We start from the raw sequence: 18,219 nt of genomic DNA, 5'->3' as shown, positions 1-18,219 counted from the left end.
AGCGCGCCGGGGGGGGGGGGGGGGGGGGGCGTCGGAGACCCGGCTCCTCCCTTCCCGTGCCCTTTCGTACTTCCGCATCTCCCCGCGCGTGTTAGCCGAGGGGCGGAGCTTGCGCAGTCGGCACTTCCGCAGTAGGCTGTCTGCCGCGGTTGGACACTCGGGGGTGGCCCCGCCTCGCCGGTCCGGAAGGTCCCGGTGGCCCAGGGCGCCACTTCCGGCTGTGGTGCGGTGCAGCCCTGCGCGTGAAACTCGGAAGCGCTCTGCAACGAGCTGGCTTCTCTTGGCGCGTTCCCGCACGAACGTGGTGGGGGTGTGGTTCTGAGCGGCACGGGCGCCGAGGGAGCTTGTGAACGCCGGGAGCTGGGGTTGCCCGGCAGGACTCGGTCCCCAGCCCTCGGCGTCTCTTAGGTTGCTCCAGGAGGTGGCAGCCTCGTCCAAGCTATAGCAGACACTAAGCTAAAATTCCGAAACCATTTACGTGTGTGTGCGTGTGTGTGCGTGCCGCCGGTGCTCAGGACCTGGGTGCTGTCCCGGAGTTTTTTCACCCAGAGCTGGTGTTCTATCACTTGAGCCACACCTCCATTTCCAGCTATTTTGGCAGTTCATTGGATGGCTTGGAGCCACGATCCTCACTACTTCAACCCCCTGAGTAGCTAGGGTCACAGGTGTGAGCCACACAGCCTAGGATGGATTCAGATCACCAGGGCCCCAGCAGGCCAGGCGACCTGAAGACTCTGGAATGTGGCTCTCCTTGGCGGCTCTCAGCAAGTGAACCAACTGCAAAATTCTACCGCAGACTGGCTGACTGATTCCTGGGGCCTTTCTTAATACCAAGCAGCTCAGGTCTGATTTCCTGGATTCTGTCTTGGAGCTTTATGTGCAGGATGATCGGCCTGTACTATCGATGAACACTTGTGTGAGGGAAGGGAGGTGGGGAAGAGACAGATTGGAGCCCTCTGGTGATGGATCTTCCTGTAGAGTTGGGATTTCCTTTCAGGATCATCTGAAGCCTGAAGCAATGGGGAGGCCATTGTACACTTATTGACTGGTCATTAAATGTGGGATGACCTTGGAGAGAAGACCAAACTATGGGCAAGGCTCTAGAGGAAGGCCATGTACAGAAACGGGCTCATCTGTGAGCCATCAACAAAACGCCAGCAACTGGGGGTCCTGGTATAGGGTTCTTCTAGACCACACCCCATACAGGATCTTTCACTTCTTAACGCTAAGTTTTTTTGTTTTCTTTTGGTCTGACATGGGGTTTGAACTCTGGGTGCTGTCCCTCAGATCTTCAGCTCAAGGCTAGCGCTCTACCATTTGAGCCACAATGCCACTTCCGGTTTTCTGGTGGTTTATTGGAGATAGAGTCTCACGAAGTTCCCTGCCATGGCTGGCTTTGAACCATGATCCCCAGATCTCAGTCTCCTGAGAAGCTAGGATTACAGGTGTGAGCACCACCAGTGCTCAGCAAGATAAATAAAAAACAAACCAAAAAGGGGCTGGGAAGGTGGCTCAGTGGCAGAGCGCTTGCCTTGCATGCATGAGGCCCTGGGTTCGATTCCTCAGCACCACATAAGCAAAAGGAAAAAAAGCCGGAAGTGTTGCTGTGGCTCAAGTTGTAGAGCGCTAGCCTTGAGCTGAAGAGGCGAGGGACAGTACCAGGCCCAGAGTTCAGGCCCCACGACTGGACCCCCCAAAAAATTATATATATATAAAAACAACCAAAAAACAAACAAAAAAAACTAGTCAGGTGTGGTGGCTCACACCTATAAGCCTAGTGACTCTGGAGGCTGAGATCTGGAAGATCAAAGTTCAAGCCAGTCCAGGCAAAAAGCACTGGAGAAGCAATCAGCTTCTGGAGAACCAAATAAAAGATTAGGCAAAGCCAGGTACCTGTAGCTCATGCCTGTAATCCTAGCTACTCAGGAGGCTGAGATGTTAGAATTGGGGTTCAAAGCCAGCCTGAGCATGAAAGTCTGTGAGATTCATCTCCAATTAACTAACAAAAGCCAGAATTAGATTTGCTTGATTTTTTTTTTTTTTTTTGTTGGCCGTGGGGCTTGAACTCTGGGCCTGAGCGCTGTCCCTCAGCTCTTCAGCTCAAGGCAAGCGCTCTACCACTTGAGCTACAGCGCCACTTCCAGTTTTCTGGTGGTTTATTGGAAATAGGAGTCTCACGGTCTCTCCTGCCCGGGCTGGCTTTGAACCGCGATCCTCAGATCTCAGCCTCCTGAGTAGCTAGGATTACAGGCGTGAGCCACTAGCACCTGGCTAGATTTGCTTGATTTTTAAAACTTGATTTAAAAACTCAGAATCTGAACGTTTTTACAGGGGAACATTTTATTCACAGGCTTTGGGTCGATGTGACACATACCTGTCTGTGGATTTAAAGGTATCTTAGCAACTTTCTACTGGAAAGTATGACTTCATACTGTGGTTTAATGACTCAGTTACTGTAGGAAGTCCTACTTCTTACAAAAGTATGTACCACAAGTGCCATTGGCTGTAATCCTGTAATCCTAGCTTCGCAGGAGGCTGAGAACTGGAGGATCTCAGTTTGAAGCCAGCCTGGACTAGAGACTTCACCTCCAATTAACCAACAAATTGACACTGAAGGTATGGTTCAATTGGTAGAGTGCCAGCTATTAGCAAAAAAGCTGAACTAGAGTATGAGGCTCTGAGTTCAAGCCCATTATATATACACACACACTGCAGAATTGTGCTTGTTTGCTTATTATTTAACAGTATTTTTGTGTGTCTGTGTGTGTGCCAGTCCTGGGCCTGAACTCAGCCTGGTTGCTCTCCCTGAGCTTTTTAGGTCAAAGCCAGTGCTTTACCACTAGAGCCACAGCTCTCCTTCCAGATTTTATTAGAGTTTAATTGGAGATAAGAGTCTTGTAGAGGGCTAGGAAGTTGGCTCACATGCATGAGGCCCTGGGTTCATTCCTCAGCACCACATAAGCAGAAAAAAGCCAGGAGTGGCACTGTGGCTCAAGTGGTAGAGCGCTAGCTTTGAGCTGAATTGCTGAGGGACAGCGCCCAGGCCCAGAGTTCAGGCCCCACGACCAGATCAAAAAAAAAAAAAGAGACATTCCCTGCCCAGGCTGTCTTTGAAGCTCCAGCCTCATGTCTCCGTCTTCTGAAAAGCAAAGGTTATAGGTGTGACTCATGGGTGCCTGGCTTATTTATTTTTGCAGTGCTCATGGCCTTACTCATGCTAGGCAAGAGCGCTCCCTCTCACCTACCTTCCCAGCTCAACACATCCTCTTCACAGTCCAGAGGGCGGTCAGCTTGCTAGGTGGGGCCCTCTACCACTTGAGCCACACCCTAGGTCTGCCCTGCCCTTGTAAAGAATCTGTGGTGCTGATCCCAATTCAAACAAGTCTAACTCCCATTCTGCATCTCTTTTCCACTGCTGACTTAAGCAATGACTAAGAGCCCAGGTCTTCCATTGGATATCCTTTAGCCGAGGTGACCAGCTGCTGATTTCCTATCAGTGAACTTGGTCTAGGTGCTTGAATTCCCATCTTTGATCTGCTTCCTCAGGATTTGCTGGGTTTCCTAGGAAGTGGCTAGGCATTTGAATTTGTATGGTATATCTTGGGGACATGTGCCTTTGTTCTGTTCTGTGAGAGCTGAGCCTTGTCAACATTTACCCTGCACTAGCTGCTTTATTGGACTTGCTAGGGCTCAGATCAGAGGCTAATCCGAGCTGAGCAGAAGCCAAGGATCATAAAGAAACTTGAAGACAAACACAGATAACATCTCAGCTCCCTCCCTCCCATCTTGCCATCATTCTTCCTTCCCTTTTCCTTTTCCTCTTCTTTCTTCAACAGTCTCACTGCAAAGCTCAGGGTAGCCTTGGAGGCATGATCCTCCTGTCTCTCTCCTATTCTTGAGTGCTGGGATTACAGGCATGTGCCACCCATGCTGAGCTCAAATCCATTTCTTACTGGCTGACTGTGAGCAAATGGTTTTAAGACATTTTGAGTTTCCAGGGTTTTCATCTAGAAATACACACACAGTAGTGCCTGTTGGCATGATTGAATTGACAACATGAATGTGTAAAGGTTGACCAAATCTGTACACTCTCTTTTGGCTCCACTTTGCAACCACCGTTTTGTTTTGTTTTGGTCAGTCATGGGGCTTGAATTCTGGGCCTGGGCACTGTCCATTAGCTCTTCAGCTCAAGGCTAGCACTCTACCATTTGAGCCACAGCGCCACATCTGGCTTTTTCTGGTTATGTGGTGCTTAGCAATCAAACCCAAGGCCTCATGCATGCAAGGCAAACACTCTACCACTGAGCCACCTTCCCAGCCCTGCAACCACCTCTGTCTGCTGTTCTTCATGAGTGCTGGCACCTGTTGTGCCTCTGAAAGATACCAAGGGAACAGCCAGGCCTCCCTCTCCTCTCTCACTCTTCATCATCCTGAGTAAAAACAGGGAAGCATTCTTCAACCCCCAGTTGGGGCGTGGGCCAGCCAATCCTCTCCCCCTCAGTAGAAGCAGGGGCTCCTGGCTGTGGTGCCAGGCAGCTCCCTCCTCTTAACTGTCAGAAATGGCCTTGAACAATGGTCCTGCTGGTTGTAAGATGTGGGTTTTCAGCAGAGAGTTCAACTTAGAGCTCACACACCCACTGTCCCTAATAATTACCTTCGCCTTTCATAACAGCCTAAGTGGAAGCAGATTCAAAACTGTTCTTTCCAATGTTTTTTTACATGTAGAAGGCCAGTAAATGTTAAGTCACCAACCCAGAGACGGAATCCATGGAAATCAGACTTGGTGTGCAAAAAGGCCAAAAGGAAAAGAAGTACACTTGTTTGTTCACAGCAAGTATTCAAAGGGAGGAATTTTCTTGCTGTGTGCCTGACTCAAAAATGTTACTGCTCTTTTGGGAATACTTTCCACATCTGACTACCATGATGAAGATTGCTTTCTGCTAATTTTTTGTTTTAATTAAACACATTCTTTAAACCTTTCATTAGTGGCACAGTTCTGAGTCTGACTAAACCAAATGATTCTGTTTTAAGTTTTTAAATGTTCCTGAATTGTTTGATTTCACTTTTTGAATTCTCTTCAGAAATTCCTCAATTTAGTGGGGCATAGATTGCAAGCCTGCGATCCTATCCACTCACGAGCTGAGATCTGAGGCTCAAGGTTCAAAGTCAGCCTGAGCAGACAAATTTGTGAGAGGCCCATCTCCAATTAACCAGCAAAAAGCTAGAAGGGGAGATGTGGCTCAAGTGGTACTGCATCAGTCTTGAGTAGAATAAGCCAAGTGGGAGCAGGAAGCCTTGAGTTCAAGTCCCAGTACCAGCACATACCAAAAATATTGAGGGCTGAGAAGGTGGCTCAGTGGTAGAGCGCTTGCCTTGCATGCACGAGGCCCTGGGTTCGATTCCTCAGCACCACATAAGCAAAAAGCCGGAAGTAGCGCTATGGCTCTAAGTGGTAGAGTGCTAGCCTTGAGCTGAAGAGCTGAGGGACAGCGCCCAGGCCCAGAGTTCAGGCCCCACGACCGGACCCCCCCCCCCAAAAAAAAAAAGGAACTTAAAAAAATATTAATTGAAAATGTGTGTGTGTGTCTGTGTTTATAGAATTCAACTATAATGAGGCAGGAAGGAGATGAATTGATTCTCATTTGGCAGGCCTAGGATATGTAGTCTGAGTAAGGAATTTATACCATCTAAGTAAGATAATAAAATGTTGCAAGAGGTTGGATTAGGAGACTAGGCAACAATAAAAAGCACATAAATTCACAAACCCTATTACTCTTAGAAAGATAATGTGTGGGAAAGGACAGAGGTCACCCAAGGCTTGAGCAGGTTGTATAGAAGCAAATGAAATTTGCATCCTGGCTTCATGTCCAGGGCTGAAACCCCCGACTATAAGCAAATCAGAGATAACATTTGTCCTTGATTTCACATTTCTCAGTTATCCTGGGATTATGAGTCTGCTTTCCTTAGTTTTAAGTAACCTTATAACCCTGTAAAAACTAACAACGTATCCTAGAAATAATGGCATAAATAAAGTATCTTCTTTGTGTTAAGTTTAAAAACTATTGCTATTGGCAGTTCATACCTGTTTGTATCTCCAATAAAGGAAGAGGAGGAAGAGGAGGCGGCAGCTGGAAGGGGAGCTGCAGTTCCAGTGGCAGAGTGCTAGCCTTGAGCAAAAATTAAGATCAGGGACAGTGCCTAGGTGAGTTTTCAAGCCCCAGGATATTCTCTCTCTCACACACACACACCACTTAGTTCTGAGTTTCTTGAACACATCTAATGGATTCAAGAGAGTATCTGATTTTTTTTTTTGTCACTACTATGGCTTGAACTTGGGATTCTCAGCTTTTACACTGAAGGCTGACAATCTACCCCTTGAGCCATACTTTCACTTCCAGCTTTTTACTGGTTAAATAGATATGAGTCTCTTGGATTTCTCTGCCTGGGCTGCCTTTGAACTGCAATTCTCAGACCTCGGCCTTCCGAGCAGTATGACAGGCATGAGTCACCGTTCCAGGCTCCACTTTCTTTTGTTATTGAAATGCAAGTGAACTATCATAAATGATAAATTCAAGGGGACATTAAATGAGGAAGTAGGTCACTTTAGGTACTGAGTCACCAAAAGAAATAGGGACTTGCTACTTCCCATGATCACACATAATTCTTATATAGAGTTGTTAAAGAAATGCCACTAAAATAGATTATTTTTACTTCTTCAATTAAGACTTCAAAAATCCCCAATTGGATTAAAAGGTAAAAAGAACAAAAGTTGCTAAGAAAAATATTTTGTCGAGTTTCTGAATATTGGAATTCCCCCCACTTTTAATAGGTCATCTTATGTGGGGTTTTTACATGTCCTTATTTTTAACTTGTTGCTAACAATGAAGATGTCTTAAAAATCCCTTGCTTTTAATCCCAGTGTATGTATGCGTGTTTGTGAGTGCATGCGTGTGTACAACTGTGTAGTTACTGAGGCTTGAACTGAGAACCTGGGTGCTGTCCCTGAGCTTTTTTGCTCAAGGCTAGTGCCCACAGCTCCACATGCAGCTTTCTGATGGTTAACTGAAGATGAGAGAGTCTCACAGACTTTCCTGCCTGGGGTGCTTCAGACTGTGATCCTTAGATCCCAGCCTCCTGAGTAGCTAGGCTTATAGGTGTGAAGGACTGGCACCTGGTGATTCCTTGTTTCTTATCAATTATAGGTATCTAGAAGGGCCTAGAACTTTTTAACCCTCATCTGACAGTCATGGCTCATTTCTTTTTTTTTTTTTTTGGTCGGTCGTGGGGCTTGAACTCTGGGCCTGGGCGCTGTCCCTCAGCTCTTCAGCTCAAGGCGAGCGCTCTACCACTTGAGCTACAGCGCCACTTCCGGTTTTGTGGTGGTTTATTGGAGATAGGAGTCTCATGGTCTCTCCTGCCCGGGTTGGCTTTGAACCGCGATCCTCAGATCTCAGCCTCCTGAGTAGCTAGGATTACAGGCGTGAGCCACCAGCGCCCGGCCATGGCTCATTTCTATAAAGGACATGGTCTATCACAGTGACTTAGTGGCATCCCTGACAACTTCCTCAAAGTTGCTTTCCACTGGCCTCAGCTCCAGAACCAAAAACTCACTGCAATATACTTACACTGAAAGATGTAATTAGAAATAGAAACAGGGCTGGGAAGGTGGCTCAGTGGTACAGCGCTTGCCTTGCATGCATGAGGCCGTGAGTTCCATTCCTCAGCACCATAAAAGCTGGAAGTGGCGCTGTGGCTCGAGTGGTAGAGCACTAGCCTTGAGCTGAAAAGCTGAGGGACAGCGCCCAGGCCCAGAGTTCAGGCCCCACGACCGACCAAAAAAAAAAAGAAACCCAGCTGGGTGCTGGTGGCTCATGCCTGTTTTAGCTATTCAGGAGGCTGAGTCTAAGGATAGCAGTTTGAAGCCAGCCCGGGCAGAAAAGTCTGTAAGACTCTTATCTCCAGTGAACCACCAGAAAATCAGAAGTGGTGCTGTGGCTCAATTGGTAGAGCACTAGCCTTGAGCTGAAGAGCTCAGGGACAATCCCAGGCCCTGATTTCAAGTGCATGGCCAACAAAAGAAGAAAAAAAAAGAATGAAAGGAAAAGAAAGAAGGAAAGGAAGGAAGGAGAAAGAAAGACAGAAAGCAAGCAAGCCTGGCACCAGTGTGGCTCACGCCTGTAATCCTAGCTACTCAGGAGGCTGAGATCTGAGGATCTCAGTTCAAAGCCAGCCTGGGCAGGAAAGTCCATGAGACTCTTATCTCCAATAAACCACTAGAAAACCAGAAGTGGTGCTGATTCTGAGGAGAGCTTTGTGAGCTGTGGCATGCTGCCCTGAACTGGAGATCACATCATGGCCTTGGGAATTGCTTGCAGTTAAAAGCTGGACCCTGGCGGCTCATGCCCGTAATCTTAGCTACTCAGAAGGCTGAGATCGGAGGATCTTGGTTAAAAACCAGTCCAGGCAGGAAAGTTCCTGAGACTCTTAGTGCCAAATAACCACTCAAAAGCAGAAAGAGAAGGTGTGGCTTCAATGGTAGAGCACCAAGCTTGTGCAAAAAAATCTCAGGACCAGATCTGGCCTGAAACATAAAAAGGAAGAAAAACAAACCTAAAACCAAAACAGACATTCACATTCTGCTAAACAGACATTCAGCATATGTTGTCTTGGATTTAGTTTTTTACTTCTACCTGGCCTGGGAAAGGATGGGTCTGTATAGTGTGTTTATATGTGTATACAATGGGTGATCAGGGACACTGGGGTTTATAAGAGAACCAGATGTGTATGTGTGTGTATAGTATCTATTTTTATTTTTGTGACAGTCCTAGGGCTTGAATTCAGTGCTGGGCATTTTCCCTAAGCTTCTTTAGCTCAAGGTTGGTGCTCTATCACTTGAGCCTCAGCTCTACTTCCAGCTTTTTTGCTACTTGATTGGAGATGAGTCTTATGAACTTTCCTTTCTAGGCTGCCTCCAAACTGTGATCCTTATATCTCAGCTTCTTGAATAGGTAGGATTACAGTATGAGCCACTGGTGCCCAGCTATATTAGGTAAAGTTTCAAAAAGAAATTCAAAAGAGCCAGGCACTGGTGGCTCACACCTGTAATCCTAACTACACAGGAGGCTGAGATCTAGATGGAATATCCTACTTTAAAGCCAGGCTGGGCTCTTACCTCAAGGTGTGGAGGTGTGGCTCAAGTGGTAAAGTACCAGCCTTGAACAAACACACCAAGTAGAGAGCTCTAGGCCCTGATTTCAAGCCACAAAAATACCCCCCACTCTCTCTCTCTCTCTCTCACACACACACACACACACACACACACACACACACACACACACGTGAGATGAATTAAAAAGACAAAGATCTCCAAACCAAGGAACTCTAAATAATTTAGTACACACACAGGGTGTGCTCTGAGTACTTATTTATTACAATTGTCACAACCCAACAAAGAAAATGTTCCCATCTTTTCATGTATTATAGATAAGGAAAGCTGAGATTCAGTGATAATAAGATTCTTAAGAGGGAAGCCAGAATTCAGGGTGCCTGGTTCTAGAAGTTGTGTGTGTGTGTACTAGGGCTTACATTCTCTCTTAGCTTTTTCACTCAAGGTTAATGTTCAACCACTTAGACCACTGCTCCACTTGTGACTTTTTTCTGATTAACTGAACTATAGTCTTTTGGGTTTGTCTGCCTAAGCTGGCTTTTATCTCAGATCTCAGCCTCTCCAGTAGCTAGGATCACAGGTGTAAGTCATTGGTGACCAGTGCTTCTTTAGTTTCCTAGAATGTGGGCTTTGGAATGCTCTCCTTTCTGCTCTCATGCCAATGGATGGTATTTTGATCTCTTTCCTATACATGGTATCGTAGAGACAGGTTTTCTGAGAGGCCTGAAACTCTCAGACTTCAAAGTCTGGGAGTTTCTTCCATAACTGACAGTGTGAACTTTAAATCAGAGGTTTACTTTGCAGTTTCTCTATTTTATTTTTCTCTCTCATAACAAATACTTGAAGGCAACCATTCCTGCATTTCAATACAGATCTTTTTTCTATCAGGCTGGTGTTATCTGAACAAAGAACTGTGTGATTCTGCCATCACATTAATACGGACTGAGGCTTTTTTGACACAAGAAGATACTTTAAAGCCGGCTGCCGGTGGCTCACCACCTCTGTAATCCTAGCTACTAAGGAGGCTGAGATCTGACCATCATGGTTCAAAGCCAGCCTGGGCAGGAAAGTCCATGAGACTCATCTCCAATTAACCACCTGAAAACCAGAAGGCTCAAGTGGTAGAGTGCAGGCCTTGAGCTGAAGGGCTCAGGGACAGTGCTCAGGAAGAAAGAAAAAAAGAGAGAAAGAGAAAAAGAAAAAGAAGATACTTCAAGACATCTTGACCAAATGCTTTCCCAGCTTCCTATAATCCTGCCCTTCTGTGATCTGGGGCTTCTGCAATTGTGTTAAGCACACACCCCAAATCTTCTCCACTCCTACCCATCTGCTCACCATACACATGTTCAGGGGAAATCTCATTATTTATCTGTGTACTTACAAACATACCCTTTTCTTCCAAGGAACTGTTTTAGAAGTTGATTCAATGGGTTTTGAAGTGGTTTGTCCACTCCTGCTTATTCTCTCACTTGACAAGTTAATCCCTTCTTCCTCTGGTCAAAATAACTGAACCTGGTGGTTCTTTCTACCATTTCTACTAGGTATAAACAAACACTTCCAGAAGTGGAGACCCAAGGCAGCAACTTCCCACATTCCAGATACCATTTGGATTTGTGTCTGTGTCTGTGTGTGCGTGTGTGTGCGCATACGCGTACGCCTCTAGTGGGGCATGAATTCAAGGCCTCATGCTCTCGCTTAGCTTTTTGCTCAAGGCTGGCACTGAAGAAAACAGCTTCACTTCTTACTTTTTGCTGGACAAATTGGAGAGAACAGTCTCTTGAATTTGGCTGGCTTTAAACTGGAATCCTCAGTTCTCAGCCTCCTGAGTGGTTATAGGCGCTGAGCCGTTTAAAATCTTTGCATGGAACAGCCCTCTGGAACTCTTAACACAGATAAATGAGAAGGCTAGGTAGGTGACCTAGCTATTCAGGTGGCTGAGATCTCAGGATTGTGGTTCAAAGCCAGCCTGAGCAGGAAAATCCATGAGACTCTTGTCCAATTAACCAGCAAAAAGCTGGAATTGGTTGGAGCTGTGACTCAAGTAATAGAGCACTACCCTTGAGCAAAAAAGCTCAGCAATGGTGCCCAGACCCTGAGTTCAAGCCCTAGGACCAGCACAAAACAAAACAACAACAACAACAAAAACCACACACACTAAAAACAAAGAAGACAAAATAAAATACAGCAATAATTAGACACAACCACTTACCTGGAGGAATAAACTGTACATGATTATTGAAAAGAGAAATTCTCCTATGTGCAAAAAAACCTGGCATCTGAATACATTTATTTTGACCTGGATTATTAGTAACCTAAGTTGTCTGTACTGAAATTTTTTTTTCCAATCCAGGGGCTTGAACTCAGGGCCTGGACACTGTCTCTGAGCTTCTTTTGCTCAAGGCTAGCACTCTACCACTTGAGCCACAGTGCCATTTCCAGCTTTTTCTGTTTATGTGGTACTGAAGAATCAAACCCAGGGATTCATGCATGCTAGGCAAACACTCTACCACTAAGCCACATTTTTTTAAAGTTGAAAACATTTTTAAAGTTTCAAATAAAGACGGAAGTGCACATGTAAACTAGAAATGGGAATTTATTTTTAGATGTTTTTTTTTTTTTTTTTGGGTCCGGTCATGGGCCTGAACTCTGGGCCTGGGCGCTGTCCCTCAGCTCTTCAGCTCAAGGCTAGCTAGCACTCTACCACTTGAGCCACAGCGCCACTTCCGGCTTTTTTCCCCCCTGCTTATGTAGTGCTGAGGAATCGAACCCAGGGCCTCATGCATGCAAGGCAAGCGCTCTACCACTGAGCCACCTTCCCAGCCCTAGATTTTTTTTAACTGCCTAAAGGAGCAGGTTTTTTTCCTTCTCTTTACAAACTGTCAAACTCTTAAGACTTGAACTCATGGGCTTGCACTCTCATTGGCTTTTTCATTCAAGGTTGGTGTTCTACCAGTTGCCACTTTCAGTACTGGGAAACTTTAAAGAAACAAAATGTAACAGAATTGGAGTTGGGAGAACTGATTATTCATGAGGTTTTAATCCTAGCCTGGCTGGAATAGTATTTAACTCAGGCTTGCTTCTCTGGATGATGACAAAATGCTGCATCTCATTTTTTTTAATGGGGCCTGACATCTTACATTCTTCCTTGATGTGACTTCCTTCTCTTGAGTTTCCTAAACTTAGATTAATGACTTGAGCTAAATGCTGGTGGCTCACTGTAATCCTAGTTACTCAGGCGACTGAGATCTCAGGATCAAGGTTCAATGCCAGTCAAGATAAGAAAGTTTGAAAGGCTCTTATTTCCAGTTTACCACCAAAAAGTTGGAAGTGGTAAAGCACCAGCTTTGAGCAAAAAAGCTAAGGGACAGCACCCAGACCTGAGTGCAAGCCCAGTATTGGAATATGCAGTGCATGTGCACACATACACACACTTGCACACACACACAGAGAAAAAGAAAAAAATCCATTTCTTATCATCATGCGTGTTCTCTGATCTAAATTTTTTCAGCTCAAAAACAGAATAAAAGGGATAAAATCAGGCTTAGGAAGAATACAGTTTTGCCATTATTACTTTCTTCTGGACAATTCTGCAAATATTCCTGTTGTTTTGACACCACAGGACAATACATTCGTGGCTCAAAGGTGAAGGAGTATGCAGACAGATTGCTGTCAAAAGACAAGAAAATTAATTGGGTGCCAGTATGTCAGCCTGTAATCTTAGTTATTCAGGAGACTGAGCTCTGAGAATTACAGTTCAATGCCAGCCCAGGCAGGAAAGTCCAAGAGACTGTGATCTCCAATTAACTAAAAAGCCACAAGTGGCTCAAGTGGTAGAGTGTTAGTTTTGAGCACAAAAGCTCAGAGACAGCACTCAGGCCCTGAGTTCAAGCCCCAGGACTGGCACACACTTAGACACAAAAAGACCTCTGGCTGTAATAGTAGAATAAATCCTGTTACTAAAATATGATGGGTGACAAATTTGCAGGAGAGTCTATTAAGTTACCCCATTTGTGTTGTTCTCATTCTGTTTTCTGGATTCTGAAAGCCATGGAAATAGAAAAGGATAGAAACAAAGACGTGGGTTTTTTTTGTTTGTTTGTTTTGTTTTTTGAGGTTTCTTCAGCTGGGCAGTAGAAAAATAGCTGTTATCCTTTAGGCTTTTTTTCATAGCTGAGCACAGTAAGAGAACATTCCTCCATCTGTTTTCCTTTTCCTCAGTCTTTAAGGGAGTGGTAGGCTTTGGCGGTCCGGTTGTTGACAAAGTCTGTCTTCTTAAACTGAGCCTTGGGAAGAAGCAGACATGTGAAAGGTGAGAAATGCTGGAGAAGGGGTGGTTCCATGTGTGTTCACAGGGTGAGGTCACTCCACCGCCTCTGGCTCAAGCACTTACCTTCTTGTAGGCGTTGTGGAGATCCGTGTGGGCCCACAGGCCATACAGGAGGACAGAAGCAGCTTTGCTGGCCTTGTTGGGGGTGTGGCTGAAAGGAAAGATACCCCAGGATCAGTGAGGATGGGAGGGGGGGCTCTGATCCCACCTTCTATCAGTCTCTGATTTTTGGTTGGTATGGGGATTTAAACTCAGGACCTGGTGATTGTTCAGCTAGTTTGCTTGGCCACCTCTCCAGTCTGTTTTTTGGGGTTTTTTTTGCTACTTATTTTGGAGTTTGGAGTCTTGTGGACTTTTCAGCTCCAACTGACTTTGAGCAGCAATCCTCAGGATTTCAGCCTGAGCAGCAGTTTAATCACTGGATTGTGGATGTAGGTTTTGTCCCCATGGGGGCTTGCAGAGCACAGAGGCCTTCGGAGGAGGGGGTGGTGGTGATGTGTTCACCCCACGCAGCACAGGTCCCCTCCCCCCCACTGCACAGCCAAGCACACACTTGTCCACTAATATGAAGAGTGAAGTCCATTGGCTTTGAAACTCATTTGAATGAGCTGCTGGTTACTTACCAGAGTAACTTGTGATGGGTCAGAACAACCAGAGTTGGAGAAAGAGAACACAATACTAAATTGTCTAGTGGTAAGGAATGGCCAAAAGGGAAAACAGGAATGTGGCTGAATCACTTACACTGGACTATCCTAGTCTCACCACCCAGGGAGTGGAAGGAGGAAGTGAGAGAGGAAATTGAGAGCAATATGTTAAGGCGTCATTCACAGCTCTCTGCTGTACCTGCTCCTTCTAGGCCAGTGTGTGGGTACAAGATTAATAACGATGTGAATGAATTAAAGGGCATTTCATTCCCCTGTTCATAGGGCAGTGAATGTACTACCAAATGATAAAGTTTGGCTCTAGCTTGTCATTTTAGAAGAGCCTGAGCCTTGCTACTCAGGAGGCTGAGAGCTAAGGATCCTTGTTTGAAGCCATCCCAGGCAGGAAAGTCCATGAGATTCTTTTTTATTTGGGGGGGGGGAGGGTCCAGTAGTGGGGCCTGAACTCTGGGGCCTGGGCGCTGTCCCTCAGCAATTCAGCTCGAGGCTAACGCTCTACTACTTGAGCCACAGTTCCACTTCTGGCTTTTTCTTTTTTTGCTTATGTGGTGCTGAGGAATCGAACCCAGAGCCTCATGCATGCAAGGCAAGCGCTCTATCACTGAGCCACCTTCCCAGCCCCTCCATGAGATTCTTATATCTAATTGGCCACCAGAATGTCGGAAGTGGAGCTGTGGCTCAAGATGGTAGAGCACTAGCCTTGAGTGAAAAAAGCCAAGCAGGAGACTGAGACCCTGAGAACAAGCTTAGTCCCACTGCATGGGTGTGCACGTGCACACACACACACACACACACACACACACACAGAATGACTGATAATGTGGCTTGACTGATATAGCTCCTTCCCTTGACTGATCACCAGGGACCAAAACAGATAGCCTGGCCCAATGTTGTATCATATTTGTACCCATGCTGCCATGGTACTAAATGAAGGGACATTCATAATTGTTTGATCCACACAGGAGTGGGGGACAAGAAAAGAGGAGACAGGGATGGGCAGAAGGACTTACGCATCGTCTGAGCTAATGGCCATAATTTTCTGCAGACCCCCAGTATTCAGGAGGTCCCGAGCATTCTGGTAACTGTTCTGGACTATATTGTTCAATGTGTAACAGGCAGAGGCTGTAGTTTCGATGAGAATGTCAGTACTCGGGACTGTGTCAGGAATTATGGAAACCAGGTCAGGGAGCGTTTCTTTGGCTACAAAATAAAGGAGAAATTCTCTATTAGATCCCAATATATATTGGATAAAGTGTACTTCAAAAAAGATACACAGAGGCTGAGAGATACACTGAGGATAGTGGTTCAAAGCCAGCATGGGCATGAAAGTCTGTGAGACTCTATCTCCAATTAACCACCAGAAAATTGGGAGTGAGCTGTGTGGTTCAAAGTGTAGAGCACTAGCCTTGAGCGAAAAAGCTCAGGGACAGTGCCAAGGCCCTGAGTTCAAGCCTAGCAGACACATACACAAAAGATACTCAGTTGTTTAACAAACACAAGGAAAAATATAATGCACGTGTGTGTGTGTGTGTGTGTGTGTGTGTGTGTGTGTGTGTGTATGTGTGTATGTATTTCCACTTTTTGTTGGTTAACTGGAGGTAAGAATCTCATTGACTTTCCTGCCCAAGCTGGTTTCGAACCAGAATCCTCAGATCTCATCCTCCTGAGTAGCTTGGATTACAGGTATGAGCCATGACATGCAGACATTTTTAGTGACTTACCAATGTCATTCTGCAGAGAAAGATTCCGAGACAGATTCCTCAGCAGTGACACTGCAGTCTTCTTCACACTGGGATCCCCTATATACAGCATCTTCCTGATGTGCTGAAGGCCATTTTCCTTCTGGACAACTGTCTGAGCTACCGAGACAGGCATCTGTGTGAAATACACCATGTAAGTGTGATGCCATCTGGTTGCTGAGGAATGCTAAGTTTCCTGCAGGTTACCAGAGGTCCAAGAAGATATTTGAAGAGTTACAATGGCTCTTATCATTCTAGATGCTCAGATGTGATCTGAGCTATAAGCTCTGATCCTCAGATCTCAGTCTTCTGTGAGACTCTTATATCCAATTAACCACCATAAAATGAGAAAGGAAACTGTGGCTCAAGTGGTAGGGTACTAGCCTGCTTTGAATAAAAAAAGCTCAGAGACGGTGCCCAGGCCCTAAATTCAAGTCCCAAGACTGGTGTAAACACACACACACACACACACATACACACACACACACAAGAAAACAAAAACCTACCACTGAGATTGTACCAGTCTATAGATATTTTCTTTGTAAATTAATTTGTTTCTATACTAAGCCCATTTTATTCTGAAAGATACTGAACTTTTGAAGAGTGGTTGACAGTTTGTCTCCAACACTGTGCAAGTTGCTGGCTGAGTTTGAGTTCCTCTACAGGCAACTTAAAATTGGTCTAGTCACCTTGGGTGGGGGGAGGATGGAATAGGAGTTGTGTCTGAGTATTTGTGTGTGTGTGTGTGTTCAGGTACTAGAGCCTGAACTCAGGATCTTGTGCGTGCTCTTCTATAGATTTTCTTGCTGTGACTGGCTTTGAAGTGTGGTCCTCAGATCTCAGCCTCCTGAGTAGCTAGGATTATAGGCATGAGCCACTAACACTTGGCTGATGATTTAATTTTTTTTTTTTTTTTTTTTTTGCCAGTCGTGGGGCCTGAACTCTGGGCCTGGGCACTGTCCCTCAGCTCTTCAGCTCAAAGCTAGTGCTCTACCACTTGAGCCACAGCACCACTTCCAGCTTTGTCTGCTTATGTGGTGCTGAGGAATCAAACCTAGGGCCTCATGCATGCAAGGCAAGCACTCTACCACTGAGCCACCTTCCCAGCCCCAATGATTTATATTCTTAATCACAATGCAAAAACAGGACAAATTCTAAGACAGGAAAAAGTTTAGTTTTTCATGTAATGATTTTATTTAAAACAGAGCAAGCTTCTGTGTACCTGTATTTATATTACAAGTAAATATGAACTGGGTTCCAGTGGCTCATGCCTGTAATCCTAGCTATTTAGGAGTCTGAGATCTGATGAGTGCAGTTCAAAGTCAGCCCAGGCAGGGAAGTCTGTGAGACTCTTATCTCTAATTAATTATCAGAAAACTGAAAGTGGTGCTGTGGCTTAACGTGGTAGAGCACTAGCCTTGAGCACAAAGAAGCTCAGGGACAGAGCCCAGATTCTGAGTTCAAGCCCTAGGACCAGAAAAAAAAAAAAAAGTAAATAAGAGTTTCTAAAGAAATGAACACTACTTTTTTTTTTTTTTTTCTGTGAGAGTGCTTTTCTCTTTGGGGATAGATAGTTGAAGATTGGCTAGACAATGAACTCTTCCCCTACCACCCCCAGTCCTGGAGCTTGAACTCAGGGCCTAGGTGCTGTCCTTGAGCTTTTGTGCTCAAGACTAGCACTCTACCAATTGAGCCACAGCTTCACTTCTGGCCTTTTAATGGTGAGTCTCATGGACTTTCTTGCCTGGACTGACTTTGAACTGTGATCCTCAAAACTCAACCTTCTAATTAGTTAAGAGTTACAGGTGTGAGCCACCAGCACCTGGCTTGTGACAATGAACTTTGGAGGAGTTAGTTTAGTCTAATCATCTTATGATCTCGACAAGGAGTTTTAACATCAGTTTGAATAACTATAGAATTCCCAAGTATATCACATGACACACTGAGCTCTCCACGCTCTGGTTGAGTTTCTGGGGGGAAGCACAGAAGGCCTTTCTAGCTCTGTACTACAGTAGCCATCTATTGTTTCTGCCTGCCTACCATTGAGTCTTTCTTTTTTCATTAAGAACACTTGGATTTCTCATTAACAAACCTTTCCTTCACCATCTCAGTCCATGAAATCCCACAGTCACTGAACCTCACCCATTCAGACCAATTCCCTCGGTTTTTGTGTTGTGTTGTGTGTGTCTGTGTGTTTATGTGTGTACGCACACACCAGTAATGGGGCTTGAACTCAATGCCTTGGCACTGTCCTTCAGCTTTTTTATTCAAGGTGGTGCTCTACCACTTGACCAAATCTCTATTTCTGGCTTTTTGCTAGTTAAC

The 18,219-nt window shown here is 45.4% G+C and overlaps 1 protein-coding gene across 1 annotated transcript in view; it reads right to left on the bottom strand.

The window, feature by feature from the left end:
* Positions 1-13,074: 13,074 nt before the first annotated feature.
* The window catches only part of Pkp2 (plakophilin 2), a 61,035-nt gene continuing 55,890 nt past the window's right edge, over positions 13,075-18,219 (bottom strand). Inside the window, exons 10-13 of the mRNA XM_042677732.1 lie at positions 15,877-16,030; positions 15,166-15,355; positions 13,557-13,644; positions 13,075-13,449 (exon numbers count right to left, since the gene is read on the bottom strand). Of these exons, the coding sequence (XP_042533666.1) occupies positions 13,381-13,449; positions 13,557-13,644; positions 15,166-15,355; positions 15,877-16,030 (501 nt within the window). The 3' untranslated portion in view covers positions 13,075-13,380. The remainder of the gene's footprint in view (positions 13,450-13,556; positions 13,645-15,165; positions 15,356-15,876; positions 16,031-18,219) is intronic.

This window comes from Dipodomys spectabilis, unplaced genomic scaffold (genome assembly GCF_019054845.1).
Source record: "Dipodomys spectabilis isolate Male_0828 unplaced genomic scaffold, ASM1905484v1 ptg000039l, whole genome shotgun sequence".
NCBI lineage: Eukaryota > Metazoa > Chordata > Mammalia > Rodentia > Heteromyidae > Dipodomys > Dipodomys spectabilis.
This window is presented reverse-complemented; position numbering and strand designations above follow the sequence as displayed.